This window comes from Natrix helvetica (genome assembly GCF_964273705.1).
Source record: "Natrix helvetica genome assembly, chromosome: 4".
In the NCBI taxonomy this organism is placed as follows: domain Eukaryota; kingdom Metazoa; phylum Chordata; class Lepidosauria; order Squamata; family Natricidae; genus Natrix; species Natrix helvetica.
This window is the reverse complement of record NC_138550.1, coordinates 66,095,253-66,122,810: the sequence shown is the minus strand read 5'-3', so window position 1 is coordinate 66,122,810 and position 27,558 is coordinate 66,095,253. Positions and strand designations below refer to the sequence as shown.

Sequence of the window (27,558 nt, the reverse complement as noted above, 5' to 3'; positions counted from 1 at the left end):
ACCCCACAAGTGAGCGACCTCAGGGTCGACCTCTGCTCCCCTGCCAACACACATTGCGTCCGGTTGGAGAGGTAGGAGCCGACCCACCGTAAAACGGTGCCCCTTACTCCCATCCCCTCCAGCCGGCGCAATAGGATACCATGGTCGATGGTATCAAAAGCCGCTGATAGATCCATTAGGACCAGGATAGAGGAGCAACCCCTATCTCTGGCCCTCCAGAGATCATCAACCAACGCGACCAAGGCCGTCTCCGTGCTGTGACCGGGTCGGAAACCAGACTGGCGTGGGTCTAGATAATCGGTTTCCTCCAGGTGCCATGGGAATTGCTGTGCTACCACACTCTCTACAACCTTCGCTAAGAAGGGAAGGTTGGAGACAGGACGATAATTAGCTAGTTCCGTCGGGTCCAGGGAAGGCTTCTTGAGTAAGGGCCTCACCACCGCCTCTTTCAAGGCGGCCGGTTAGGACCCCTCGCCCAGTGAAGCATTCACTAGACCCAGGAGCCAGCCTCGTGTAACCTCCCAGGATGCCAGTACCAGCCAGGAGGGGCACGGGTCCAATAAACATGTACTGGCTTGCAGCCGCCCACGTAACCTGTCCAAATCCTCAGGGGCAACAGAGTCAAACTCCTCCCAGTGTGTTCCCTCAAGACTCGCTTCTGACGTCTCCTCTGGTCCACTGAAGGGGGCCCATCCACTCCGGATCTGAGCGATTTTGTCCTGCAGATATTCCCCAAACTCCTCTGCTCTGCTCTGTAAAGGGGCTTCCCATGGCCTCTGTGATAAGAGGGAGCGGGTCACCCGAAACAGGGCGGCAGGGCGGTTATAGGAGGATATCTAGGAGGATGCTTTGGTTTTGTCACTGGCAGGCCGATTCCAAATCCAAATGGAGGCTAGCCTCTACCCCCTACACAGGTGGCACACTATTTGGGAAGGCCCTAGACACAATCCTTATTGAAAATAATGACAAAAAAGGTGCTTCCATCTTCATTTAGGTGGGCAGACCGGTGTCTTTCACCATACTACCACAAGCCCTCCTTTTGGTCAACTGAATCAGCATTTCCCCAGCTACAGAGGTTGTTCCCTCAGAGGTCACACCAGCCAGCCAGAGCGGGATTTTGCAACCAGCCCAGATAACCATTCTCCTGTGTGCTGCTTGGAGAGTCCAAGCATGGGTTAATTCTGTCTGACTGCCATGGACTGAATTGAAAAATCTTTAGCCACGCCTCCACTGCTGGCACCTTAGATTTTTTCAATTCAGTCTAGCCCAGTGGACACGTTCTGTAGTGGTTCCTGTTCTAACCAGTTATTTGGACTCTCCAAGTAGCCTCTCCTTTAATTATTCCCCCCTTATCTTCAATTTCCTTGTGGAAGCCAACAAGTGAGCACTTTAAAGACTTTTTTTCTCCCTTCCTCGGCATTGTTCATTCTGACATGTTCTGGGTTCTGCTTGGGTGTGCACAGCAGTCAGGCACCTACGGGCCATGCGAGAGGGTCAAAGTGCTGACGCCCTCTCAATCACCTTCACTCGAACGCAGCGGTCAGTGGCGTGAGGAACCAGCTGCTGCGCTATCGCCATCCATTCCACAGCATCTCATCAAGTTCCTCAGGCTGCCTTTTACATTGTGGTAGCCATTTTTTCATTCCTTTTACAGCGGCTGCCATTTTGAATGGACTAGTTTCCCGCCTTTACATCATGGCAGCCATTTTCGATTCACATTTGCATGCGCTGGACATTTTAGAGTGGGCTTCTTGCTTAGCCTTTGTGTGCAATTCGTCATTGGAGCCGCCCAACCAGCATTGCCTTTAGCAGATCGCCGCAGGAGTGTCTCCGTCTGCCCATCCAGTGGGTTTCTCCAGAGCAATCAGTGGGGTTTCTTTCTTAGCACAGCAGCGGACTTTGTGACCTCACTTTGGCCATATTCCTCAGCTTGTCATCTGCAGAGCACTGGAAGTTCTTAGACTCCTGCCACAAGGACGTTGTATATCAGCTTTGACCAGATCCTCTTCACACCAGACCTCACAACAGCCCCAGTACACCAGGTGGTGAGTGGAACATTACTTGCCTGCGCCAGGATAACCGACCAATCCTAATATGGCAGAGCATGCTATTGATGAATCAGACCAGCCAGTACCCTCAACCAATAGAGGTTTTGCCAGACAGGCCAGCAAAGCGGCCTCACGGGCTCTCAGCAAGCATCATCAGGCAGTGGGGGGAAAAGCATGCCAAGGCTCAGGATAATGTGGATCTCAGGCGCCAAAAGATGCTTGAGAAACAATTTGAGAAGACTCAGCGCAGGGCAACAGTCGTTCCTCCAGAACCCCTCTCAGGAAATCCTCCAGAGGCGCCAGCTCCTGCTCCCCTTGAACATCCCATCTCTGACAGTGAGGGCGAAGTTCAGGAGTTTTCCTCTGATGTGTCCCTAGTTTCTGCTGTGTCTCCCAGGCCATCCATGGCAGACAACGCAGATCTATTTCACTGCTCGATGGAAGCTGAGGATGATCTTCCTCCAGTCATGCCCCTGGCTCCTCAGCAGCCCTTGCCCCAGCCCACTAAATGGGCCAGGCCCACAGAGGACCAAGGACCCACCTTATCCCTGGAGATGCAGGAAGTGATAGCCAGGGCCATATCCCAGGGCATTGCAGAGGATCTCAAACAGCGATCCAAGCACCCACGTAGGTCTAGCTCTAGTAGACCATCCCTGCACGAGCTGACCCCAAGGTCAGCTTCCACCCATTCTTTGCTGGACAGCGAAGACTCGGCTGTGGATGAGGATGTCCTACCTGGGCAGGAATTTTCCAGGGATGAGGGGGCTATCCCAGACAAGCCAGCTTTTGCTACTCTCTTTAAGCATACTTCTTTCAAAACCATTCTAAACAAGGCAAAAGCTGCCACCCGTTTAGGGGTTTCTGTGCCTGATCAGGCCACTCCTGACCCATCGGATCCTAGTGAAGGGCTCTTCGAGGAGCCTGTCATTCCCCAAGAAATCGTGCCAGTTCCCAAGTTATTTCTTAATGTAGTGCAGTGCTAGTGGGCCTAACCAGCAACCTAGCAACAGCAACAGGAAACATTACACTGTTGATTCTACCTTGGAGGATCTATTAAAACTGCCTCTGATGGATCCACCAGTGCAAGCCCTTACCTCCTCCACCATTTTACCACCTGACTTTCTAGAGGGTCTGAAGGCGGAGGACAAGAGGTCAGAAAAAGCATGTCACAAGACCCATCAGGCAGCTCCCTGGGCCATGAAGACGGCCACCTCTGCATCTTTTATGTCTAGGGTGACCTTTCTCTGGCTCCTCCAACTCTCCACCAAGCTCCCAGTGGGTGACACTAAGTTGAGACAGGAGTTGAACAAAGTTATGGTGGCTGCGGAGTACACAGTGGACGCCACTCTTAATTCTGCAAAGTTCACTTCCAGGGCCTTAACCTCCAATATTACCACTAGACAGCTTCTGTGGCTGCGCCACTGGAATGCCGATATGAGGTTCAACTGGAAACTGATCTCTGCCTCCTTCAAAGGAGGGAAGTTTTTCAGTGAGGCCCTGGATCCAGTCCTCATCGAAAATAAAGATAAAAAGAAGGTCATGCCCTCCGTGACCAAGAGGCCAGAGAGCAGAAGTTCTAATTCCTTCAGGAAGCAGCCCTCTCAACCCTCCGAACCATCTACTAGCACTGGGCAATACCATCATCCATATGCCTAGCGGTCTGACCTGACCCAGGACCACCAGTCCTTTCGGGACAGGGGTCGACAACAGACCTTCTCCAAACGGCCCTTTCGTGGTAGAGCAGGCTCCAGGCCTTTCTGTTGCTACAAGTGATGGCCAGCAGATGGCTCCCATCTGCAGCTATTCCAGGCCTTATGGGAACAGACCACATCAGACCAGTGGGTGCTCCAAACAATTCTGACACTGGAATTCATTTCCCCCCCCCCCCCAACCACTTCATCTGCTGCCCCACCCCAGCCTCCCTAACCAAAAGGTTCCTAATGGAGCAGGAGATCCAGCAACTTCGGGAGATAAGGGCCATAGAACCAGTACCAGTGGGACAAGAAGGGTCAGGCTTTTACTCCATCCTGTTTCTGGTTCCAAAGAACTTGGGAGGGTAGAGGGGGATATTAGATCTAAAGAAATTAAACTTCCACCTAGCGTACAAATGCTTCAAAATGCATTCCCTCCAGTCAATTCTGGGCTGCATCAGACCAGGAGATCTGCTAACATCAATAGATCTCAGAGAAGCATACCTCCATACCCTTAGATCTGCCAGCTTTGGTAAGTCCCATTCTTGCACTCTCCCAGAAGCACTCAGAAGAAGGGGCGTTAGTCCTACCTGAGATGCCCTTTCCCTGAGTAGCTCCAGGAGATTGCAATCCCATCCTGGTGATTGCTTGGTTGGAAGCCAGGAGCTACCACTTAACCTTGTTGAGATTTGATTTACAGCTCTGTCCTCACTGAAACTGGGCCAGAGAAGGTGACGAGGGGGCATGGCCATAAAGTTGACAGCTTGATCTCTAAGCAGAACAGATGAAACAACCCATTCTTGCACTCTCCTGGAACTACTCAAAGAAAGGGCGTCTCAGGTAGGACCAACGCCCCTTCTCATTTCTGGGAGTTGAAGTCCATATATTTTAAAATTGCCAAGTTTGAATTCCAGTTTTTCTAGGGTTGGTTGAAAATAGAAATCCTGCTAGAAGATATACGAATTCTTCAGATGAACTGACTAGGAATGTTACGAGGTTCAGCTTGACTGCTGGCAGCAATCATATTTCCTTAATAAGTAACCTTTAAGAAGATTTGCAAAAAAGGAGGGATAAATTAATTTCTTCACTTTTTCTGCTTTTTAACTTCTGTTAATATTATAACAGATTTCATTGGTGAGCAAAAAAATATATATATCCCCCTTTTTCTTATACTTCATGCTTGTATGTTGCACAAGTGATAAAACATGACTTTGAGCTTATGCTAATGCTGAATAGACCTTGAGTTCATGGAAATTTTTGGTAAAAGTGTTGTGACCATTGCAAAGAAATGCTAAAAAATAGTAGCTCTTGCTGAACTGAATGCAATTCATGGCAGTTCTGATGATCAACAACAAAATAACTAGAGGATATGAGCAGTGGTGGGCTCCAAATGTTTTAACAATTGGTTCTCTGCCCTAATGACTGGATGGATGGACATGGCTGGGTGGGGATGGCTGGGTGGGTCATGTGATTGAATGGCCATGGCCAACAATGGAATAGGCAGGGTTGGGGAGTGAATCCAGGGGTCTCCGGTGGGAGTGCAGGAGGAAATAAAGATCTAAACTATTTGTTGTGTGTTCATGTGTACGTGTGTGTTCGTGAGAGAGAGATTGGATCAAGCTAGACTGGGAAAGCTGACTGTGAACCTGTTTTTCGGCTGTTTTCAGGCCATTCTCATATCCAGAGGGAGGCTGCTGCTAGTTCGGACCAGAAAAATGGCCTGAAAATGGCCTGTAAATAGCCCAGAAAGCAGCCTGAAAAATGACCCCAAAAGTGGTCTCTTTTCAGGGCAACTTTTCAGGGCAGGAGTGGAGCCAGCAGGGTGGTCCGATTTGCTGGTTTTCCAAACCGTGCAGAATTGGAACAACTGGTTCGGGTAAACCAGTCCGAACCAGCAGCAGCCCCCCTCTAGATATGAGATTACATTCTCAATTGTTCCATTTTATTTTTAAAAAAATAACTTTTTTTATGGAAACCAATAAAATGAATTGGGGATTTGGGGATTTATAGATTAAAAAGTACTAGGTTTCTGTTGTTTTTTAAGTTTATGTAAAATTCTATTTCAATAAAAATTATACTAAAATCATTTCGTTTGAAATCTTTAAAAGTTTCTTTAAAGAAAACATTGAATCACAGTTTGAATCATTTGACATGTAAACTGTCAGTGAAAATGTTTCTGCTTTTGTTATTATCAAACTGTTATTGAAGGCAAAACTCAGCTTAATGGTCCAGCAGTAGGTCATCTAACATGCCACTGACCCTGACAAAGGGCTGATCAAAAAACCCGCCTTATCACAGTCACTGGGGAAGTCCTCAGGCCAAAGGCTCATGTAAAGCTGGCACTGTCCAAAAACACTGGAAATTGGGCCAGCAAGCCATCTAATTTATCCGGCACCGCTACCAGACATTTGTAGCATGGTTAGGCTGCTTGCATCTTCAGAGCCTGCAGGAGGACTACCTGCTGGGCTAACTGCTCATTACACAGGTCTGCGACTAAAAAGCTGTTTGATTATTTTCATCTAATTTCCATGTATTTTGGTGTGCTGAAAACAAATAAAATATTGAAAAAACTCCTAGACGTCATGATTTGCCACAACAGGCAAAATTGTCTTCAAATTTATCATTTTTTAAAAAAAAAATGGTCTTTTTTTATATTATCGGTTTTTAACCAACTTTAAAGTCCAAATTACTATTAATTAATTCACATAAGTGCATTTAAGATATAAAATGCCAAAAAAAAAACTTAAAGGGTTTGCCCGAGTTATGTAAAAAAAATATAGCACTGTAAATCTGATGGTCAGTAATATATACATAAACTAAGCAAGTTTTAAGTCTGTGCTTCTAATGGTAGAAGGGGTTAATCTTTCCTGAAGAATCCAGTGGGAGGGAGACACAGGGCAGATAGCAGCATCTCCGGTCAGTGCAGTGGGCGTGGCCAGCACTGTGACATCTCATGCACAGACACAGAGCTGCTCTCTCCTGCATGCCACACTTGTGCACGAATCATATGATGACCTGGGGCAAGGGGCATCACAGTCAGCTGATAGTTCAAATTTCCCCTTTATTGCTCTAACTTTCTCCCAAATGCTCCCATGTTATGAAAAGTCCCAGAGAAAAGTGATCACACACACACACACACACACACCCTCCAGCAGCATCTGCCTGCAAGTAGTCCAGCAAAACGCTGTGACCACGATGGCTGCAAAGTAAGAAATCCAGTGGGGCAAGGGAATAAGTCAGTGAGCCCAGGAAGCAAAGGAACAAGGCAATGGTTTCAGGAAGCAAAGGAATAAATCAAGAAGTCCAGGAAACTCCAAATGTTGGCAACAGCACTCAAAACTCCATGAATTCAGTATTTGTTCCTGACAAACGCCCTTCCCCACAATGTGTCCTTAAGTCTCAATACCCAGGTGTGCCTTATGAAGACGGGCGGATCACCCTCTTCCCGAGTCATCGGATTGTTCCTGCCTCCTCTTCACTCTCTGTGCTCGGGGATCAGGAGGGGGCGGTTCTTGCTCATTGCCTGAGCTATGTCACTCCTCATGCCCTCTCTTGGTCATCCTGGCCCTGTTCCTCCTTGCTAGTAAGCCATCCCACTCCTGAGGGGCCCTGCCCTACCTTCTCCCCACATTACTCTGAAACCAACAAAGCCGTCGGTCTCCCTCGGCTCCAGCTCTGGCTCATCTTCCTGCGCAGATTCAGGCTCCAACAGGAACAAGACAGCATGTGAGACTAGAAAAATCAAATTAATCTGGAAATCTGTCTATAAAGAATGCTAGATAATTAGTACATACTAAATTCTGATTTATTAATTTGGGATAAAATATTGATCCATGTAAATAATTCTGTATAGAAAAGCTTCTTTTCTAGAAATATTCATTTTCCACCAAAGTAAAGTTTTGGGCCTTTACTTTGGTGGGTGTGGTTCATATTTAAAATGACTCAAGGACTTTCATAATACACATACATGGGGTGAAGGTTTGTTATTAATCCCAAATGCCTTTATCCAGAAGTTTCATAGTCTTCAGTGGAGCTTAAACTACAGACAAATCTTTGTGAGTTGCAGTTTTTCTGCGGAATAACATGGAAAGGCTGGTGCTGTATTGTGATAAATGTCCTTGTAAATCTATATTGAAATATGAAAAGACAATCTGCTCACCAAGCATATAAAAAGGACGAAATACTCTAGAAAAACCAAGAGCAGAATTTTAACACATCCTATATAGATTATGAAAATAGCAAATTATTCTTTGCAGAGGTCACAAAGGTCTAGGATCACACAAACAAAACCTCAAGCCCCAAGCCTAAGGTAGCATACCTTACAATGGCAAGGTTGCTGTGAAACCAATTGATGTTACAGATAGGATTTGTCACACAATTTCTGTGACATGAAAATTTTTTAATCCCTTGCTGCTTAAAAACAGCATTATTTTTCACAGAGAAAGCTGCCATCTAGGGTCTGTGGCCTCCAGTAAGTAATGTATCAGTTTGTAAAATAAATGGAACTTGTTTTTCCTTATCCTGTCTTTTGTACTAGGATTATTAGATCAGCTACTTTACTTTTTAGAGACCATGATAGAACTTTACTTTGAAAGGAGTTAAGATATTTATAGGAAAAGTGTCTGCAGAAATCCTATCTGATAAGAAATAATTGAGCTGAAACTGACATAAAAGACAAATCTACATTTTAATAACATACTGGGCAGTCTCTGAAAGATGACTACATAGTGATAATGTGGAGACTTTCTAAGGAAGTTGTGAATAACTACTATTAAATTAATACATGTTTTAAAAAGAAAAATACAAGAAAAATTACACATATTTCTCACTGAACCCATAAGCCATTTTTCCATGTAAATTTCCCTATTTTTATGGAATGCTATTGAAAAGTCCAGCCATCAAGCTATTTTTAATAAATATGCACCAGACATTTTAACTCCTTATCTAGAAAGGCAGGATAAGAAAGATTATGGTTTGGTAGCAAGAAATAATTATTATTTATATTTTATCACCACTAACCAATTAAACCAGCATGGCCTTCACTCCTTACTATACAAAGTTAAGGATTCAAAAACTTGCAAATATATTTCTCTTTTCTGGCCCTTTTCATAATTAAACTACTAGCAATAAATTATGGATTAATAAATCTATTCACCGGGAGTTGTTAACAGCCCTTCACAATAGCAGACTGTATCTCTGCAATCAGCCAATTCCATATCATTTTATGCATGTCCCTTTCTTAAACAAGTTTGATATTGCTTCTAACTATTTGTATTAGTTAGATTCTATAGTATTCTCTTACCTATTTATTTATTTGAATATATTAGTCATCTAACTCCAAAAGACAGCATAACCCCAAAATGGATTTGGTAACTGGCTGACAAACTGCAATGTATAGTCCTTAATGGAACTACATCTACATGGAGGGATGTAAGCACTGGAATAACCCAAGATTATGTTCTAGGCTCAGTACTCTTCAATATCTTCATAAATGATTTAGATGGGGAGATCATCAAATTTACAGACAACACCAAGCTGGCAGGAATAGTCAACACCCCAGAAGATAGACTCAAGACCCAGAAGGATTTTGATAGATTTGAACACTGGGGCCTTTTTAACAAAGTGAAATTAAATGGAGAGAAAAGTAAGGTATTACACCTAGGCAAAAAAAATATGCCTGTTCTTCATTTTTTTTTTTTTAAGATTCCAGAAAGAAAGACTCTGAGATGAAAGTGGAAGTTGTTTTGGAGTTTCAGATGTAATTGGTCTTGTTCTGGAAACAAACTTTCATGATAGATGGGGATAACCTAAAGATATTTCTACTTATGTTGGATTATCATTACCTAATTATGTCAATTGTTCTCTTTGGGTTCATTTAACCATATTTTCTCCTTTGGGAAAACATGGAAGCGAAAAGTATTAGTTCTGCTTTAGCCTTTTTTGTAAATACAGCTGTGTGAAAAACTCCTGCATGCTTTCAGTTTTAAGCTGTATTTACATGTTTAATAAACTTTTCACTCATAGAAACCACACAAAAATTAGTACTTTGATGAAAATTTCTGTACTCGGATTGAGATGAAATTTTTTTTATTAATATAACCAAAGTCTTTTAAAGGTTTTGAGTGAGTTTATGTGCTAAAACAAACACAACTTGAATTTTCGAGAATGTTAGGATCGAAAGTAGCCAATCAGCAGCGATCTTTGATTGACCAACCAAAATGCACAGAGGCTAAACCAATGAGCCAATCAATCATACTCTCTGTCTATAAATAGGCATGAAAAGCATCAAGAAACTTAATTTAGCTCTGGCTACGGACAAGAATGAAGGCCTTTGCTTTCATCAGTACTGAGCAGCAAAATCGCATCATTGTGCTTCATGAAGAGGGTTACTCCTGTACAGAAACAGCCAAGAGAGTGAAATGCCATTGCATCACAGTAAGCAGAGTGGTTGAAAAATACCAAATAACTGGTTCAGTTGATGACAGACTCCACTCTGGAAGACCAAGAAAGTCGACAAAATAGCAAGATTGGGCTCTGCAATGCATTTTGATGGCTGATAGAAAGCTCACCTCACCTCAGATTACAAGAATTTGAGGTGAAACATGTGATGTAAAAGTGTGCACAAGCACAGTGCATCACAGATTGCTTGCCAGAGGGATCAAAGGTTGCAGGCCTTGAAGTAAACCTTTGCTCACAGATGCTCACTGCTCTCGTCGACATGCGTGGGCCAAGAAGTATGCCAAGTGGACCAACGAACAATGGGCCAAGGTCATCTTCAGTGACGAGAGCAATTTCTACTTGACTGGGAATCGTGCAATAAGTATATCAGAAGATTTCCAGCTGAAGAATTTAGGCCATACTGAATCTATCTGTGAAGCATCCATTGCGCATGATGATCTGGGGCTGTATTGCTGCTTCTGGTATTGGTTGGATACAAATCGTGCAAGGAATCATGAATTTCAAGCAGTATGTTGAAGTCCTGGTAAAGACCATGCTTCCTTCAGCTAAGCAACTTGTAGGGAAGGACTTTTACTTCCAGGATGACAACCAGCATACTGGTGCCTGCCCGGAGCACTGGGTACCATTCCACTACGGTGCTCGGGAGGGCCTACCTGTTCTTTGGCGCTTATACGCACTTGCACAGATAATACGGGGCCTGCGTGATGCTCTGCTTAGGAGCTGGATCATCGCAGAGGCGTTGTGGTGCATCGCAGGAGGTAAGGATACATGTGCATGCGTGCCGCGCATGTTCATGTAGTGGACCCCGGGCCCCGTTGCACCATACCAGTTGCACCGGGATCCGGAACCCACCACTGATGACAATGCTCCTTGTCATAGAGCCAATTCCATCCAGCAGTGAATGAAGAGTGGATGGTGAATGGTGTGGACAGTGGACGGTGTTTGACTCCTGGATTGGCCAGCTTAGAGCCTGGATTTGAACCCAATTGAGAACTTGTGGGTTGCAAAATAAGCAAATGCATCCGAAGACCAAGCAGGAGCTGATTGAATCCATTATTGCATCCTGGCACCACATTGTCACCAAAGATCACGTGCAAAGGCTTGTACAGTGTATGCCGAAGTGATGCCGCCTGATGATAAGCAATAAGGGTTGGCCAATTTCATATTAGTAACCATGTTTGGTTACCTAAATGGTCCTTTTCAGGGCCACAAACAATAAAAATGTTAACAAAACATTAGCATCAACTTTAGTAATTGCAACACGTATGCCACTGGGTATGCATCAGTTAATCTGTTTTCATAATCATTGTAACCATGCATTGTAAGCAAGCAAGAAAAGTCACAATCCCCATCCAAACAGCACCAAATTGCAAAAAGCTTATGCTTTTCACTTAAAACCCAGCAGTATTTATTTAAATATAACAATATTTACATAGCAGTTAGCATCAAATCAATAGCCTATCCAAAAAAATGTCATAAACCGTAAACCATAAAGCATGCAGGACTTTTTCACACTTTTTCATACTGTATGTGCTACTTAGCTGTGGTTCTAAGGGAATTATACCAGTATTCAATCTTCTATACATCTCCTTTTAACTCTTAGTTAAAATCTCTTTATGCGCACACATTGGTTCTTAAGCTGTCCACCATTTCTCCCCTCTCTTTGTATTAGAGTGTAATTGTACTTGTAATATCCTTTTTAAGAGGTTACCAATCCCCGAACTACAGCTATTGCTTAATAGTCGAATAGCTCAATTGTTAGAGCTATTATGTCAGTAAAGTCAGAGTAATTAGATTTCATTTGATTTAGAACATCTTCCTTCATTACAGAAGAGCCAATAAACTAGAAATTCAAGTGAGTTATATGTCTGCTATTCTACATCAGTCCTTCTAAGAGCAAAGTCAGCTAGAGAATATTGACAGGACTGTAACTAATATGGGTTGTTGAGAACAAGGCAAAAGCATGCTCAAGAGAACCCTAAAGTTTTCAGAAATACAACTAATATTTTGCAGAATTAAAACAAAGGGAACCAGAAGAAAAGGAAATATAAGACTAGTGATGGAATGGAGTATCCAGTGGGAACAAGGTGAGAATGATGAGATAAAGCATTAACCAGGAACATTTCATACAGGACTTTAAATAATATTCCATTTTGCTCTTCTGGTGTAATTTGGCATCTTAGGAAATTGAGAAAATATACGGTGACTAAATAAAACCAGATCTTTATGACAGTCATAAACCAGCATATTAGTCACCAAATACTAATACTTTTAATATCGCTGGTTAAATTTAACTAGAAGGTCACCTGATCCCCTCCTTAAAGATACAAACTGGAGCACTTTGAAAATTGAAAGGAATGTCATCAAATTGCTTACTCAGAACAACTCCCTTCAGATATCATCAAAATCTTTATGTTTGAAGGGTGCTCAATCCATCAACTCTCATCACATAGATAAAAGCAATGAAAAAGGTAAAAGACAGTAATTAATAATTGTGTAATTTTCAGGATATTGTCAGAATCAGCTTTCTAGTTCTTCACCTTCAGCTGAGGTGGTGGAGGTTTCCTGGGGCAGCTGTAGCTTGTGCCACTTGCACTGCCATACTGGTGCAGCTGGCACTTTCCAAGGCAGCTGTGACTGTATACATGAAAGTTTCTTCCCAAGGTTGAATGCATGGTTTCCTTCTTGCAGCCCAGAGTCATGGCATAGCAAGGTAAGCAGTCCCAGAGCCACATGTGTCTGGGATAATTTGCCACACTACCAGACAAAGTGCAGGGCAGTCAAAAGATATGGAGTAAAATAGGCAGGTTGGAGAAGTTGAAGGGGAGGCAGTCCTTTATCTTGAAAGAGTTACCTTGGAAATCAAGGTGCAAGGCTGGGAGGAGTGAAGGTGAAAATGACTTGGATTAAGGTAGATCCTTGGCTAGTGACCAATGGAATTCAGATAACAATGACAATATGGAGAGTTGGGATTGCTGGTGCAATCATGTGAGCTTTATGGCATCATTACTTAGTAATCGAAATTTCAGTTCCAAATGCCATTGAAGTCAAGGACCATCTTTTACATCCAAAAATTTGACATTACCTAAAATGGAAGAATGGTGGTGGTGTTGATGTAGCTAACTGGGATAACAAAATTGATAGCTTTGATTAGATAAAAGATACTGATTCATTTTAATGATGATGGGAAACCCCTTTTGAACTTTGTCCATGAAACAGAAAAAAAATGAAATTTGACATAGGGATTTGATGATTAGAAGAAGTGGTAGATAATAAAAATAAAAACATTGCAAACTTACTATAAGAATTTAATGTAAATATATATATCTGATCTGAAAGAAAGTTGTATTTATTTGTTTTCTTTATTTTTTCTGCACTTTTGGCTTTGTTCATTGTTTCTTGATTTGTTTCTTGTTCTCTGATTCTCTGAAAAATAATCAAGCAACAAATCAGTGAACACCTAGAAGCAAAGTAATAATCAAAAGGCAACACGAGTTTGTCAAAAACAGATCATGCCAGACTAATCTTATTGCATTCTTTGACAAAGTGAAAAAATTAGTGGACCAGAAGAATGCTGTCTATATAATTTACTTGGACTTCAGTAAGGCATCTGGTAAAGTAGACCATAACCAGTGGTGGGTTACGGGCATACCGGTGCCTGCCCGGAGCACTGGGTACCGTTCCAGTGTGGTGCTCCAGAGGGCCCACCCTCCCGCCCGAGCTCCTTACCTGTATTTGAACTCTTCAGCACTTCCACTCACACGCACGAAGCGCACGTCACCTGCGCGACGCTCCGTTGAGCAGCTGGAGCGTCGCAGAGGCACTGCAAGGAGTAAGGATGCATGTGCATGCTGCGCATGTGTGCACGTTCATTGCACACGTTCATATAGTGGATGCTGGGCCCTGTTGCAACCGTAACGGTTGCAACGGGATCCGGAACCCACCACTGACCATAACCTACTACTAGATAAAGTAGAAGAATGTGGGTTAGACAGCATCACCACCAGATGGATTCATAACTGGCTGACCAATCACACTCAATGTGTAGTCCTCAATGGAACTGCATCTACATGGAGGGTAATATGCACTTGAAGTATTAATACCACTTTATAATGCATTGGTAAGGCCACACTTGGAATACTGCATTCAATTTTGGTCGTCACGATGTAGAAAGGATGTGGAGACTCTAGAAAGAATGCAGAAAAGAGCAACAAAGATGATTAGGGGACTGGAGGCTAAAACATGAAGAAGAGTTGCAGGAACTGGGTATGTCTAGTTTAATAAAAAGAAGGACTAGGGGAGGCTAGCAGTGTTTCAATATGTCAGGGGTTACTACAAAGAAGAGGGAGTCAAACTATTATCCAAAGCACCTGATCAAGGAGAGAAGCAACTTAGAACTGAGGAGAAATTTCCTGACAGTTAGAACAATGAATCAGTGGAATAACTTGCCTCCAGAAGTTGTGAATGCTCCAACACTGGAAGTTTTTAAGAAGATGTTGGATAACCATTTGTCTGAAGTGGTGTAGGGTTTCCTGCCTAGGGTTGGACCAGAAGATCTCCAAGGTCCCTTCCAACTCTGTTATTGTATTCTATTCTATTCATTTCTTTCTCTTTCTCATTTTAATTATTCATTTCTGTTATTTTATCTTTCTTTAAAAAATTAATAAAGTTATTGTAACTCAAGGACTACCTGAATATATACATATTCTAGTGCGCCTCTTTGTGTAACACATACACACATTGTAACAACACTTGATGGTTCACAAAACAGTAAAAACAAAAGAAACTCCCAATCATAAAATAAAATTTAATAAAAAGGCATATAAAACGCCAGGGCAGCACACTGTCATGCATCTACCCACCATCTTGCTGCACTCCTGCCTTATTATATCTCAGTACCTGTGAGAAGAGTCAGCTATTCAAGACACAGTTCTAGGCCCTGCTAGATGACAACATTTAAGGGAAGGGACCTGGAGCTCATCCAACATCATTTACCCTCAGATAAAGGTGATCCTGTGCTTTTGTATTTATGCAAACATCTATGTCTCCTTAACTGACTTAAATCCTCTTTCTGCTGCCCCTAAGGTTTCAATAGTTTGGAATAGCTTTGCAAACACACACTCTGTCTGCTTGATTTTTTTTTCTTTCTCATATCTTTTCCCGCATTTTTTACATCAATGTTTATTTTCTTGATCTCTTTTTATTAAATCTGCTGTGTAGAAGAAGCCTGTTGTTACTATGGTTCTTTTACAATAAAGCCTCTTACAACTTCTAACTCTTTGGATAATTATGTGATTGTGTCTTATTGAAAGTACCCTAACATTTACCGAAATATTCTTGTTCAAGAATGTTCTAAAAGAATAAATATATCTCTGTTTTTTTCTAGCCCCCCTTACAGAAAAACCACCAAAGCTTTTGTATCCTTTGGAGAGTAAACTAACAATTCAAGAGACACAGCTGGGTAAGTGACATTCTAAAAGTGCTGATTTTGTCTGATCTTAAAATTAAGAAAAGATACTTACATTAGTTTCTGTGCAGATTATTATAATAATGGTTTATTTTTCTTAGCTATAAAATACTTGCTGTATAAAGTGTCCTATTCCTTTAGTTATCTAAAAGTAAATAAGGAGTTGTCCATGGTTGAAACGCTATATAAAATAAGTGTTCCAGCTGATGAATTGTGTTGTTTACTAAGAAAACTGTTGGATAAGCCAGAAAATGAATTTAATTTGACTACACTCCACTGCAAAATTTAAGTTTTTCTTAAAGCATTATGTCAGAAATGATGTTTTGCATTTGGTAAGATATATTTTCACACTGTCAAAACAGATTTGTTGTACTATAGACAGATTACTCCAGAAATCAGTGGTCTGTCATTGTAAGACTTGACTTTTTGGTTCTTGACAAATTGTGTTATTGCTTCCTTCCTTATTCTTCCCTGATGACAGAGCCAGGCTAGCCTAATGGTACTAGATGAAGGGAGTTGTTTAGTGTTCCTCTGTTCCTGCAGAAATTACAGGTTATTGCTTATTTTAAGATTCACATTTCAATTTTTTCCCATAGTAAAGTCCTTAGTTGATAAAATTTACACTTCACGAAAGTCTCTATTTTCACATATACAGCCATCCTTTTCCCAATGACATGAAAGCTAAAATATATTAATTCAAAGGCAATATTTTATTAATATTACAATCTTAAGCCAGTATTTTACATTAGATGTTCTAAATGAGAGATTTTCAGTTACCTCTATGTAAAACCAGTAATTTTATTGAACATATTTTGATTGGAAACTTTTGAAGCTTTGAATCTAAATATTATATATTTAAATAATAACTATGCATTGAATCTTATTGATTTAATATTATGAAAACCATTTTAATTTGTAGGATGTAAGATCACTTGATCATTATCACATTATTGTTGTACATTCTTTTGTATTGCTTTGTAACTTTAATATCTAGTATATATTTATTATAACTGTCATATTTAATTATGATAGTGCTATCTCTTCTGAATCACTCTAAAATCATAGCAGAATGTTGTGTGAATTTGTTTCTTTATCATTCTGATTTGGTTAGAAGACCTCTTTCTCTTCAAAAAATGAGTACAGCTACTTAAATTGAAGTTCAAATCAAACTTGTTTTTAGTTACTGACCTAAAATGATTTTCATGGTCATTATAATATGGTTAAAATATATATATTATAAAACTGACTGCTGAGGCTGCCAATATATTTGAACTTTCAGCATAAAGTGAAATATCATTCAAATAACACAATGTTAAAGGACTTTTCCTGAGACACATATGCATATTTGGCAGAGGGCTTTTGGTCTTTTTCATATCAAGATTTTATTTAATGAACAAAGCTGCTTTTAAATTAATCTGGGATGCATGATCATTTTTCCCACCTGATATTATTTTTCCCTTGTAGAAATATTTTTAGATGATAACATTAAATCTTAACTAATCACACTTCAGTTCAGCCATATTAGTATAATGCCACATCTTATCTGGGTAGTTTTTTATTAGTAGGTTGATTGAGAAGATGAGATAAGATGCCTTTGCCTAAAAGATGTGATTGCAGCCTTGTCTGGCAACGACTCATAGTCTGTTCAATTACAAAATCTCCCAGTGAATAAAAAACCTGTCTGTATTCATTGTTCATATTTATATTAGAAAGTGTAGCAACCATATTATATATGAACATGCGGAATAACATTCATCTTGCATGCATTTTTTGATAGGTTTACAGTATATGTGGCCTTTCTGGAGGACCTGTTTTTCGTTCTAGCTACATTTTAACCCCTGTATTAGATGATAAATCATTGTTTCTGCTTTATCTGACTAAATAAATAATGGGGTTTATATGGTACATGATAAATAAGCTTTTTCCCCTAATCCTTGGAGACACTTTGACAGTTATGAAACCTAGTTACTGCTTCATTTCAAAAGCTTTTGTAATATATGGGGTTCTTTTTACATTTTTAGTGACATGGAAGCTAAATATTTAATTACCTGCTTCTTTTCCATTAATCAATTATTTTCCATTAATTATTCTCTTATAGCTGTCCCACTTCCCCGCCACAACACTTTAATAGAGATAAATGATTTAAAATAAGAGAAATATGCAAAAGCAAACCTGAGCTATGCCAGAGCAATGCATATCCAGTTAATCAGTGAATATATTTGAATACTTTTATAAACTAAAATTCAACAAAATTTTCATCGCACCACATGCAGTATATATATCAGTCCAAAAAAGCTTATAATATAATATTTTCTTTAAATTTCTTTAAGAACAATTCTTGGAGATTCCTCCAATTTCTATTCTTTTTCAGTTTGTTGCTAGTGATACTTTAAAAAAAAAGACTTTTCTAAGAATATAGCACTGGAAGTATGAATTAAAATACATTTAGTGCATGTGTAATTATACTATTGGTGTGTTTATTTTAATGGGAATATGAATCATTCCTAGCACAATACTATAAAGCTGAATGCACTATTAATGGTCTTATCTTTGTTTTAAAAAACAAGCTAGAGTATAAGACTTGCTCCCGTATCTAATATTATTTCTTCCTCTGCTCTTTACTCATTTCTTCACCTTCCAGCAATTCATATAGAAATTTGATACTTTTCTGGAAGTCCAATCACTGCTGATATTATTATTATCATATACTTTATTCATTAAACATGAAACTCGGTCAACTGAACATTCAAAAAAGCATCACAAATACCATTGACTGGTGCTAGTGGTTGATATGGGTTGCTACCAGCGTCCTAGGTATCAACCAAGTACCTTCTTAAAATATACGATGTTCCACGTAGCACAGCTTTTTGCAGTTCCGCTGGTGTTATTGCAGGAAGTTGCAATTTGTTGATATATCTTATAAAGTTCTTGGACATGGTACCAAATGCCCCAATGACAATGGGTATCACTGTTACATATTTCATCCATAATCGCATCGTTTCAATGGCCAGGTCGCGGTATTTTGTGATTTTTTCCAGTTCTTTTTCTTTGACTCTGACATCTGGTACCGCAATGTCAATAAATTGTATGTTTTGGTTTTCGACAACTGTGATATCTGGCGTGTTGTGTTCCAAATGACGATCCATATGTATTCGAAAGTCCCACAAGATCTTCATCTTCTCATTTTTCATAACTTTTTCCACTTCATATTCCCATGGCTTTCTAGATACAGGTAAATCGTATTTTTTACATAATCGCCAGTGGATTAATTTAGCAACTTGGTCATGTCTAGCTTTGTAATCAGTTTGTGCGATTTTGCTGCCTTCACATATTAAATGTGAAACAGTTTCAACTTTGTCATTGCAAAGTCGGCAGTTTGGATTGTCAGTGGATTTTTGTATCTTTGCTTTCATGGCATTAGTTTGTAGTGCTTGTTCTTAAGCAGCGAGTATTAAACCTTCCATTTCTTTCTTGATGGTACCCATCTTAAACCATGCCCTTGTAAGGTTGTCATCACATTTTCTTTCAATATTTTTCAAATGTTGTCCATGGAAAGCTTTGGTTTTCCATCTATTTAATCTGTCAGCATTCCAAATATCATGCAGAATTAAATCAGAGTCCAAGGCAAAACTATCCTTAAAGTTCCAATTTAATATGTCAGGCATGTTGGAACGTCTGTGGAATCCCAAATCTAAAGCTTCCTGGGATTCCACCCAGTGGAAAATTCATGATCTTATCCCCACACCCATAAATCCATCACATGGTCCAATCTTCTTCGGCCACGCTGGCATCTCCACCCAGCTGGTTCTGGTCAGGTGTCGAGGTGCGGAGACAAAAGATGACCTTGGGCTTCTAGAAAGGAATGACAACAACACATTCCACAATTCTACTGCTTTCTATTCCCCCTCCCAATTATTACACTAATGAAACAGTAAAGGAAAATAATAGAGAGTGTGGTAGGCCAAAGATCCTAAAAAGGAATATAACTGCAGGCCTGACAGGCGGCCTCTCCTCAGAAGAAAAACATTTCATAAAAAGAGAATAACATAACAAAATTAACCACCTCTTCTCCCCCCCCCCCCATCAGGAGGACCCTTTGGCTTATCGGAAAACTTCTCCTGGAATTATTTTACTAACTTCTCCACTTTTAGGTTCCAACTTTTCACCCAAGTAGCTTCAGACAAAGGGTAATCCTTCCAATGCACTAAACACTGTAAGCGACCTCTATTCAGCCTGGAGTCTACGATTTTTTCCACCTCAGATTGTGTTTCCCCTTCTATCACTACAGGAGGATAAAAAGCTTGGGTGGATGCTCTTATGCTGGACCCAATTACTGGTTTCAACAAGCTACAATGAAAATCTGGGCCAATTTTCTCTAGACTTTTGGGTAGACTGAGTCGAACTGTAACTGGGTTAACTATCTTCACTATTGGGAATGGACCTAGAAATTTTGGACCAAATTCCTTGCTAGGCATTCTTAATCTCATGTATTTGGTAGATACAAAAACGTTGTCCCCCACACGGAAGGGGGTTTGGAGCGAGTAATGTTTATCCGCTTGCTTCTTGTAGGCTTCTGTCGCATCTGCTAGTGACTTCTTCGTATTTTCCCAACCTTTCTTTAGTGTCTCCATCCATTAATTCAAAGACATGGACGAGGCAGGTTCTCTAGGCAGCTCAGGTATGGCAACAAATTCCATGCCACTGGTAATCTGGAAAGCCGTTAATCCCATGTTGCTGTGGACCGCATCATTGTATGCCACTTTGGAGAAGGGTAGCAAGTCCGACCAGTTGTCTTGGTGATAGTACACATAACACCGGATGTATTGTTCCACCACCACATTGGCTCTCTCTGCTGCGCAGTTCATGCTGGGATGAACTTCTGAGCTCAATTCTTGTGTGGACTCAATGGATCTCAGGACCTCTCTCCAGAACTTGGCTGTGAACTGGACTCCGCAATCTGAAATGATTGTCTTGGGCAATCCGTGCAGGCGATAAATGTGTTTCACAAACATTTTCGCTAATTTCTTTGTGGATGGCAATCCTGAGCAAGCAATGAAGCCTGCTTGGAAACCAAGTCAATAACTGTCCAGATTACTCTATTCCCACTGCTGTCTGGGAGTTCGATGACAAAGTCCATTGCGACCTCTTCCTATGGTCGGTTAGGGCTGGCCACTCATTGTAGTAGTCCAGGGGACTTCTCCGGCAATGGCTTCATCATTGCTCAAGTAGCACAGCTTTTTACATAATCTTCCACCTCCAATTCCATCTTTGGTCACCAAAATTGATGCCTGGCGAGGTGGAATGCTTTTAGGAATCCAAAGTGGCCTCCTAGTTCCGCTTCATGGCTTCGTTGTAGAATTTCCAGCCTCAACCCCGTGGGGACGTACAGTTTGGACCCCTTTCAGGCTAATCCATTTTCCATCGTTAGGATTTCCTGATTATTGTTGAGCCACTGATCTGTTGGGAGCGCCAATTTTATAGCTGTCATCAGCTTCTCCTGGCTTCCATTACTGTCATACTGCAGTTTTCTCAACAAAGCATCCACCAACAAGTTTTTTGTTACTTGTTGGACCCCTGGGGTTTTTGTCTCTGCTGCAGGTACTGCGAGTTCTGGGCTCTTGGATTCACTCATCCTGGCCGGCTCTTTTCCTCCACCTGTGGTAGCGGCTCAACCACAATCATCAATTTCCTACCACTGTCTTCCCACTTTATCATAGGCTTCCACTTGTCAAGCCATGCAAGCCCCAAGATTATTTTTTCCGGCATTTTGGGAGCCACAATGAATCTGAGAAGCTCATAGTGGCGGACCAGTTCAGTTATTAGTGTGGCCAATTAGCGTGTGTTTTGCGCTAGTATTTTGTCTGTTTGTATGCGAAAATCCCACAGTTTCATGGATGGTTTAAACAAAGATATATACCAAAACTGTGTAAACAGGGGAGGGGGGCGTAACTTGCAACACTGGTATGAATTGGCAGCAGACGTGGAGATCGATCTAGCCAGAGACAAGTACCACAAAGACAGTGGGAAAGAGAAAGCTACCCCTCCCAACCCCTCCAAAGGAACTCCAATAGGAGAAAAAAGTTGGTCTACAAGCAAGCCCCGGTCTACCACCTGCTTCCGTTGCAGAAAGGAGGGACACCGGGCAGCAAATTGCCACTCCAAGATTGGCCCAAAGCCTTCTGCTGGGGGGGGGGGAGAGGAAGCCAGACAAACGACCTGGGAAGAGAAGGGACACTGCCATGAAAGGGGTGGAACCTGTTACGCAATTCTGCAAAATGGAGTTAAGTGGTTTCTTTCTTGGTTGCTGAGGGAGGCCGGCTTGACAACCCTTCTATTGTCTAGGACCATGATGGCAAATCTATGGTACATGTGCCACATATGGCATGCCATCACCCATTGCTCATTCGGGTTCCAATGCACTGGCCATCTGGTCTTCATGTGTGCGGGAGTGCCAGAAACCGAAAGAGCAGAAAAGTCTCTGTGGAGAGATCGGTCCTCTTCCCTTCCTCCACTACCACCCCAATCTGCCCAGATCTGTCATGCAGCAAAGAGATACAGTAGCTGGGCACAATAGCAGCAATAGCAATTAAAGTAGAATAAAATATGAATTAAAATATAAGAATGAAGACGTGGCATAAAAGGGACAGGGAAATGTCATCAGCCTCTAACCACAAGATGTTCTAGCCAACGTCCCTATATCAAAAGTCCAAACCACAAGATTCAAATAAAGTTCGTTAATGACATGTAGTCCATACCTGTAACAAAAGGAGAAGTAAGAATCCCATCTACTTATAAGGCTTTCCCCCCAAAATAAATAACCAATAAGAAATGAGTTAAGTATTTCCATGTTGTGCTGCTTTTGAAAATGTATAAGAATGCATGCTTCGATAATGAAGGTTGTTCAGAACTTGCAATGCTAGCCATGGGCTAGCTTTCTGAACCTGGCTGCCAAATAAACTCTTCCTGTATCCTGAGAAATCTAAGTCTGACATTTTCTGCAACAATTCTGGCGACCATGCACAAGACTTAGAGCAATATTTCGCTGAGGATGGAATGGACCGACGGGTGCCCCATCGAAGCCGTCTTGCCCATCTTCAGGTGCCGACTGAGACCTTTCTCTGGGAGAGGGCTGACGACCTCTCTTGGGCATCCGGAGGACACCACCAATCCAAGAATCTGACCAGCATCAGGACAAGTTAATAAAAATTATGCCGGCCGAGAAAGAAGACACCTGCAGGCAAGTATCAAAAGAATTGTAGATCCACTCGGTTAGGAGTGGAAGAGGGGGCCCGATCACTCCCCTGAGCCTGGGATAGTGTCCCTTCCAAACAGAACTGGCGTATCCTAATGAGGGTCTAGGTGTGTGTGGAAGGTTAATCTGCTGCAGTTCCGGTTGGTGATCGTGAGCTCCGGGACCGCAGGTCAGCAGAAAGTGTGTTAGAAATAGAACATTGGAGCGGGGAGCGTTCCTCGAACGCCTCTCCAGTGCATGTTGAAAAACTTCAAGAGAACTTTTAGTGGAGATTATGTAGAGCCCAAACCCAATCCTGGGGAGCTAAAAAGATTCTGTGAGAACAAATGGCCAACCTTTAATGTAGGATGGAAACCTGAAGGCACTTTTAATCCAGACATCATTTCAAAAGTACATCAGATCATAACCGATGCTAAAACTGGTCACCCAGATCAATATCAGTATATTGACCAGTGGCAGATAGCAGTGCAACAAAATCCTGACTGGCTCCATAAATGTAAAAAGGAAGCTGTAAAGGTTTGTGTGGCCCGAATAAAAGGAAATGGCAAAACAAGGTCAAAATGAATTACCCTGAGAAAAAGCCTCTCCTCCAAACTGCGTCCGATGAAGAAGAAGGCCCCCTGCATATGCCCTTTTCTAAGCAAAAATTGGAAAGTCCGTCTAGCGGACCCCCTTCTCCTATAACCCAACAAAATTCCCCCGTTGCTACCCAAACCAGAAGTCAGCTCCTAGTTCCACGATGCCAAATGGATCAAAAGGTTATCGATGGACAAGGACAAGTAGAGATCCAGCCTTTGTTTCAATACGTCCCGTTTACCACCACAGACTTGTTGAATTGGAAACAACATTATGGACCGTTGTCCGCTAAGCCTCAGGAAGTCATTGACTTGTTTAGCGTCATTATCAGAACCCATAATCCAACACGGCAGAATTTGGAGTAATTAATGACTACTCTCCTTAATGGAGAAGAAAGAGAAAGGTTGAGTAGTGCCATTGGAAAAATCTTAGAACCCGCAGATGGAGGAAGCCTTCAAGCCACGCTAAATTTATGGTTTCCACAGCAAGATCCCCAGTAGGACCCCTATAGAGATATGGCCTCCCTCCAGGACTATCAGGCACTAATTCTTCAAGGCTTAGAACAAGCCAGAAAACCTCCAGTAAACATGTCCAAACCCTCTCTTGTAAACCAAAAACTGGATGAAAGTCCCGAAGCCTTCTTTCAAAGTCTGGTTGAAGCATATAAAACCTACACCCCAATCAATCCCCTGGATCCTGAAAATGCCCGCATGCTAGCCATGGCTTTCATATCTCAGAGTGCCCCGGACAATTAATGGAAATTGCATGAAAGGTCTTTGTGAAAAGTAGAAGAAAGAAAGAAAGATGACAAGATGCAACATAAAGCTGAATTGCTGACAGTTGCATTGTCAAATAATTCCAAAGTCCAAAGCAGAGGTCGATGTAATTAGTGTAAGGAAAAAGACCACTGGCTACAAGAATGTCCCAAGACATGCTTGAATGCCCAGTTCCTCTTTTGGGTCATGATATCCTATGCAAAATGGGAGCTACACTGTCCTTTGAAGAAGATAAAATGGCCCTAATGATGAGGCACCCCCCAGATGAGATATGGCGAGTAATGGTGGTTCAAGAATTTAAAGTACCTCAGCTGTGGGCAGAGGATCCACCAGGCCATGCATCTCATCATGCACCAATAATTATAAAAGTGAAGCCTGTAGCCATGCCTGTCCGCCTACGCCTTATTCACCATCTCAAATACATAGCCAAAAAAAAACTGTTTGCTTTTGAGTGGGAAGACTCAGTAACAGGTCAAAAGAGGCAGTTTGCTTGGACTAGGTTTCCCCAAGGATTTAAAAATTCACCTACCTTTTTGGTGAAGCCTTGGCCTCAGACCTAGAAAATTTCCAGCCTTGTGAAGATGGAGATGTGCTACTCCAATATGTAGATAATATCTCAGTAACCGGACAGATAAAGGACACTTGTTGGAAAAAAAAAAACCCAATCATTGCTTCATCTGTTAATGGACAAGGGACATTGTGCCCCAAGGCAAAAAGCTCAGCTGGAAAAGCCCCAAGTTAAATACTTAAGGTACACCATAAGTTGAGGATAGAGGGCAATAGGACATGAGCGAAAAGAAGCTGTGTGCCAAATTGCAGAACCAACAACTAGGAAAAAAGTTACAGGGACTTTTGGCCGCGGCAGGATATTGCAGGATGAGGATTTCAAATTTCGCACTTCTAGCCAAACCTCCTTATGCATCTACAAAGGGGGGTGAAAAAGAACCCTTTGTTTGGGGTTTAAAGCAGAAACGGGTGTACAAAGCCCTTATCTCAGATTCTGATAAGAAAAGGGAAGTTGGCAACAACTTGTGGCTTATCTATCCGAACAGTTGATGCAAAAGGCTGGCTGCTACTACTCTCTTGATGGAGGAAGCTAATAAATTAATCCTTGGACAGCCTATCACTAATCTTAGAAACAGCGGAATTATGGGCTTTGAGCCAAGCACCAGAGAGGACAAAGAATGAAAACATTTGAACTGACTCTATGTGCCTTCCTTACTTTGCATATCAATACTGCCGATTATAGGGAAAGAGGTATTTTAACGGCCTCAGGAAAGAAATTAACCAAATGCGTGAATCACACTGTTAAGGAAAAAATAAGATGTGTTTTGAAACCCACCTTTAATTAGCTCGCAGCACGTCTCCCTCTGCTCACAAGCTCTTCCAAAAGAAAGTCACTTTCTCGCTCCCACCTCCACTCGTTTTTAACCATTGGGAGGGGAATTTGACTACTGGAAGGTGCCCAAGGCCATTCCAGCCACCCCGACTTCCCGTTTGGCTTTCAATACAATCCACTATGGGATTTTGTGTTCATTTTCCTCCTGGAAACACCAGTTCCCACTATCTTTTTGAAGGACCAGTTCTCAGGGATAAGCCTTGGCAGCAGTGGTTTTATGAAACTGGCGTACCATAGATCTTTTGACTGCTGAAAAGGGTGGGCTATGTGTATTCCTGGGAGAAGATTGGTGTTTCTATATGAATAGATCAGGAGCAGTCCAGGGGTGGTGGTCCAAGAACTGTGAGATCGAGCTTCCTCTATTGGTCAAAGAGTACAAGGAACAGATGTGTGGTTCTCTTGGCTACCGGAAACAGGTTGGATCAATCAAATGCTATTCCTTTTATTATGTGGAATCGGAAGTTTAGTCTTCCTCCCTTGCATAATACCCTTGCTTAAACAACTCTTTATGAGGTCTGTAAAAGAAATAGGGGCTGAAAAGGAGTTAATGTTAATGGAAAACCTAATCCCACATACACTCAAGGAAGATGAAATTTCAGATACTAGCTCGTATATTCAAATTGCACTCTTAGGAGTGGAGAAAGTGATTCCGGAAGTTAAGCCCTAAGATGTGTATTGCTTGTATCCTTGCTTTTTTTGCTATTATGTATCCTGCATGCTTATATTGTTAATCTAACAGGCTAGACTCAATTGTGGGTATTAATAGAGCCTAGAAAGGGGGGGGGGGATAAAGTAGAATAAAATATGAATTAAAATATAAGAATGAAGATGTGGCATAAAAGGGACAGTTAGAGGTTTGCTTAAAGTGACAGGGAAATGTCATCAGCCTCTAACCACAAGTTGTTCTAGCCAATGTCCCTATGTCAAAAGTCCAAACCACAAGGTTCAAATAAAGTTCATTAATGACATGTAGTCCATACCTGTAACAAACGGAGAAGTAAGACTCTATGTACTTATAAGGCTATTTCCCTAAAATAACCAATAAGAAATGAGTTAAGATATGGTGGGGGCCAAGGGCCAAATGATGTTCGGAGGACGCGGGTTTGCTGTTTGAGAGCAATCGCGTGTTCCGACCCTCATCGCCCTTCTTGCACCCCCGGGTGCTCGGGATTACAGGACCCTGGTCTCCGGCTGGTGTTGCTTAATGCCAGGTCTGTGGTACATAAGGCTCCCCTCATTTACGACCTCATACAGGAGGGTAGAGCGGACCTGGTGTGCATTACGGAGACCTGGATGGGCCATGAGGGGGGTGTGCCCCTTAGCGAACTATGCCCACCAGGCTTCCGGGCGTTTCACCAGCTGAGAGCCCAGGGCAGGGGCGGGGTGGGGGGTAGCAGTGGTTATTAGGGAAAGTCTCAGACCTCATGAGGTCACTGTGCCTCAGATAGGCGGGTGTGAGTCCCTCTTTGTGAAGTGGGGCCTTGGAGCTCAGGTGGGCCTTTTTGTTACATACCTGTCTCCCTGCTATGTTTCATCGGCCCTGCCGGAGCTGCTGGATGTATTAGCTGGATTGGCGGTTGATTTCTCCAGGCTCATAGCTCATAACACTAGTAAGAATTTATATTAAATCCTACTTAGTGGTGATAGAAGCGGCAAAACGGCAATATTTTTCCGCTCTTATCGCATCTGCAGATAACTGCCCAGCCGCCCTTTTTAGGGTGACCAGCTCCTTACTTAACCAAGGAACTGGGGAAGACCCCTTGCAGGGTAGGGCTGAAGAATTTGTTCAGTATCTGCAGGATAAAATCGCTCAGATCCGGGATTCGTGAGCCAGACGTCGCGACAACACAATGTGCGGTCTCGATAGTTCGAGACCGCCGTTGATTCTTT

At 42.0% G+C, this 27,558-nt stretch overlaps 1 protein-coding gene across 2 annotated transcripts in view; it reads left to right on the top strand.

Annotated features, from left to right (window-relative positions):
- The window catches only part of IL1RAPL1 (interleukin 1 receptor accessory protein like 1), a 1,014,047-nt gene that overhangs the window by 714,692 nt on the left and 271,797 nt on the right, over positions 1 to 27,558 (top strand). For both annotated transcript variants that reach the window (XM_081950467.1, XM_081950466.1), the window contains exon 6: positions 15,585 to 15,659. In XM_081950467.1, coding sequence (XP_081806593.1) covers positions 15,585 to 15,659 — 75 coding nt within the window. The remainder of the gene's footprint in view (positions 1 to 15,584; positions 15,660 to 27,558) is intronic.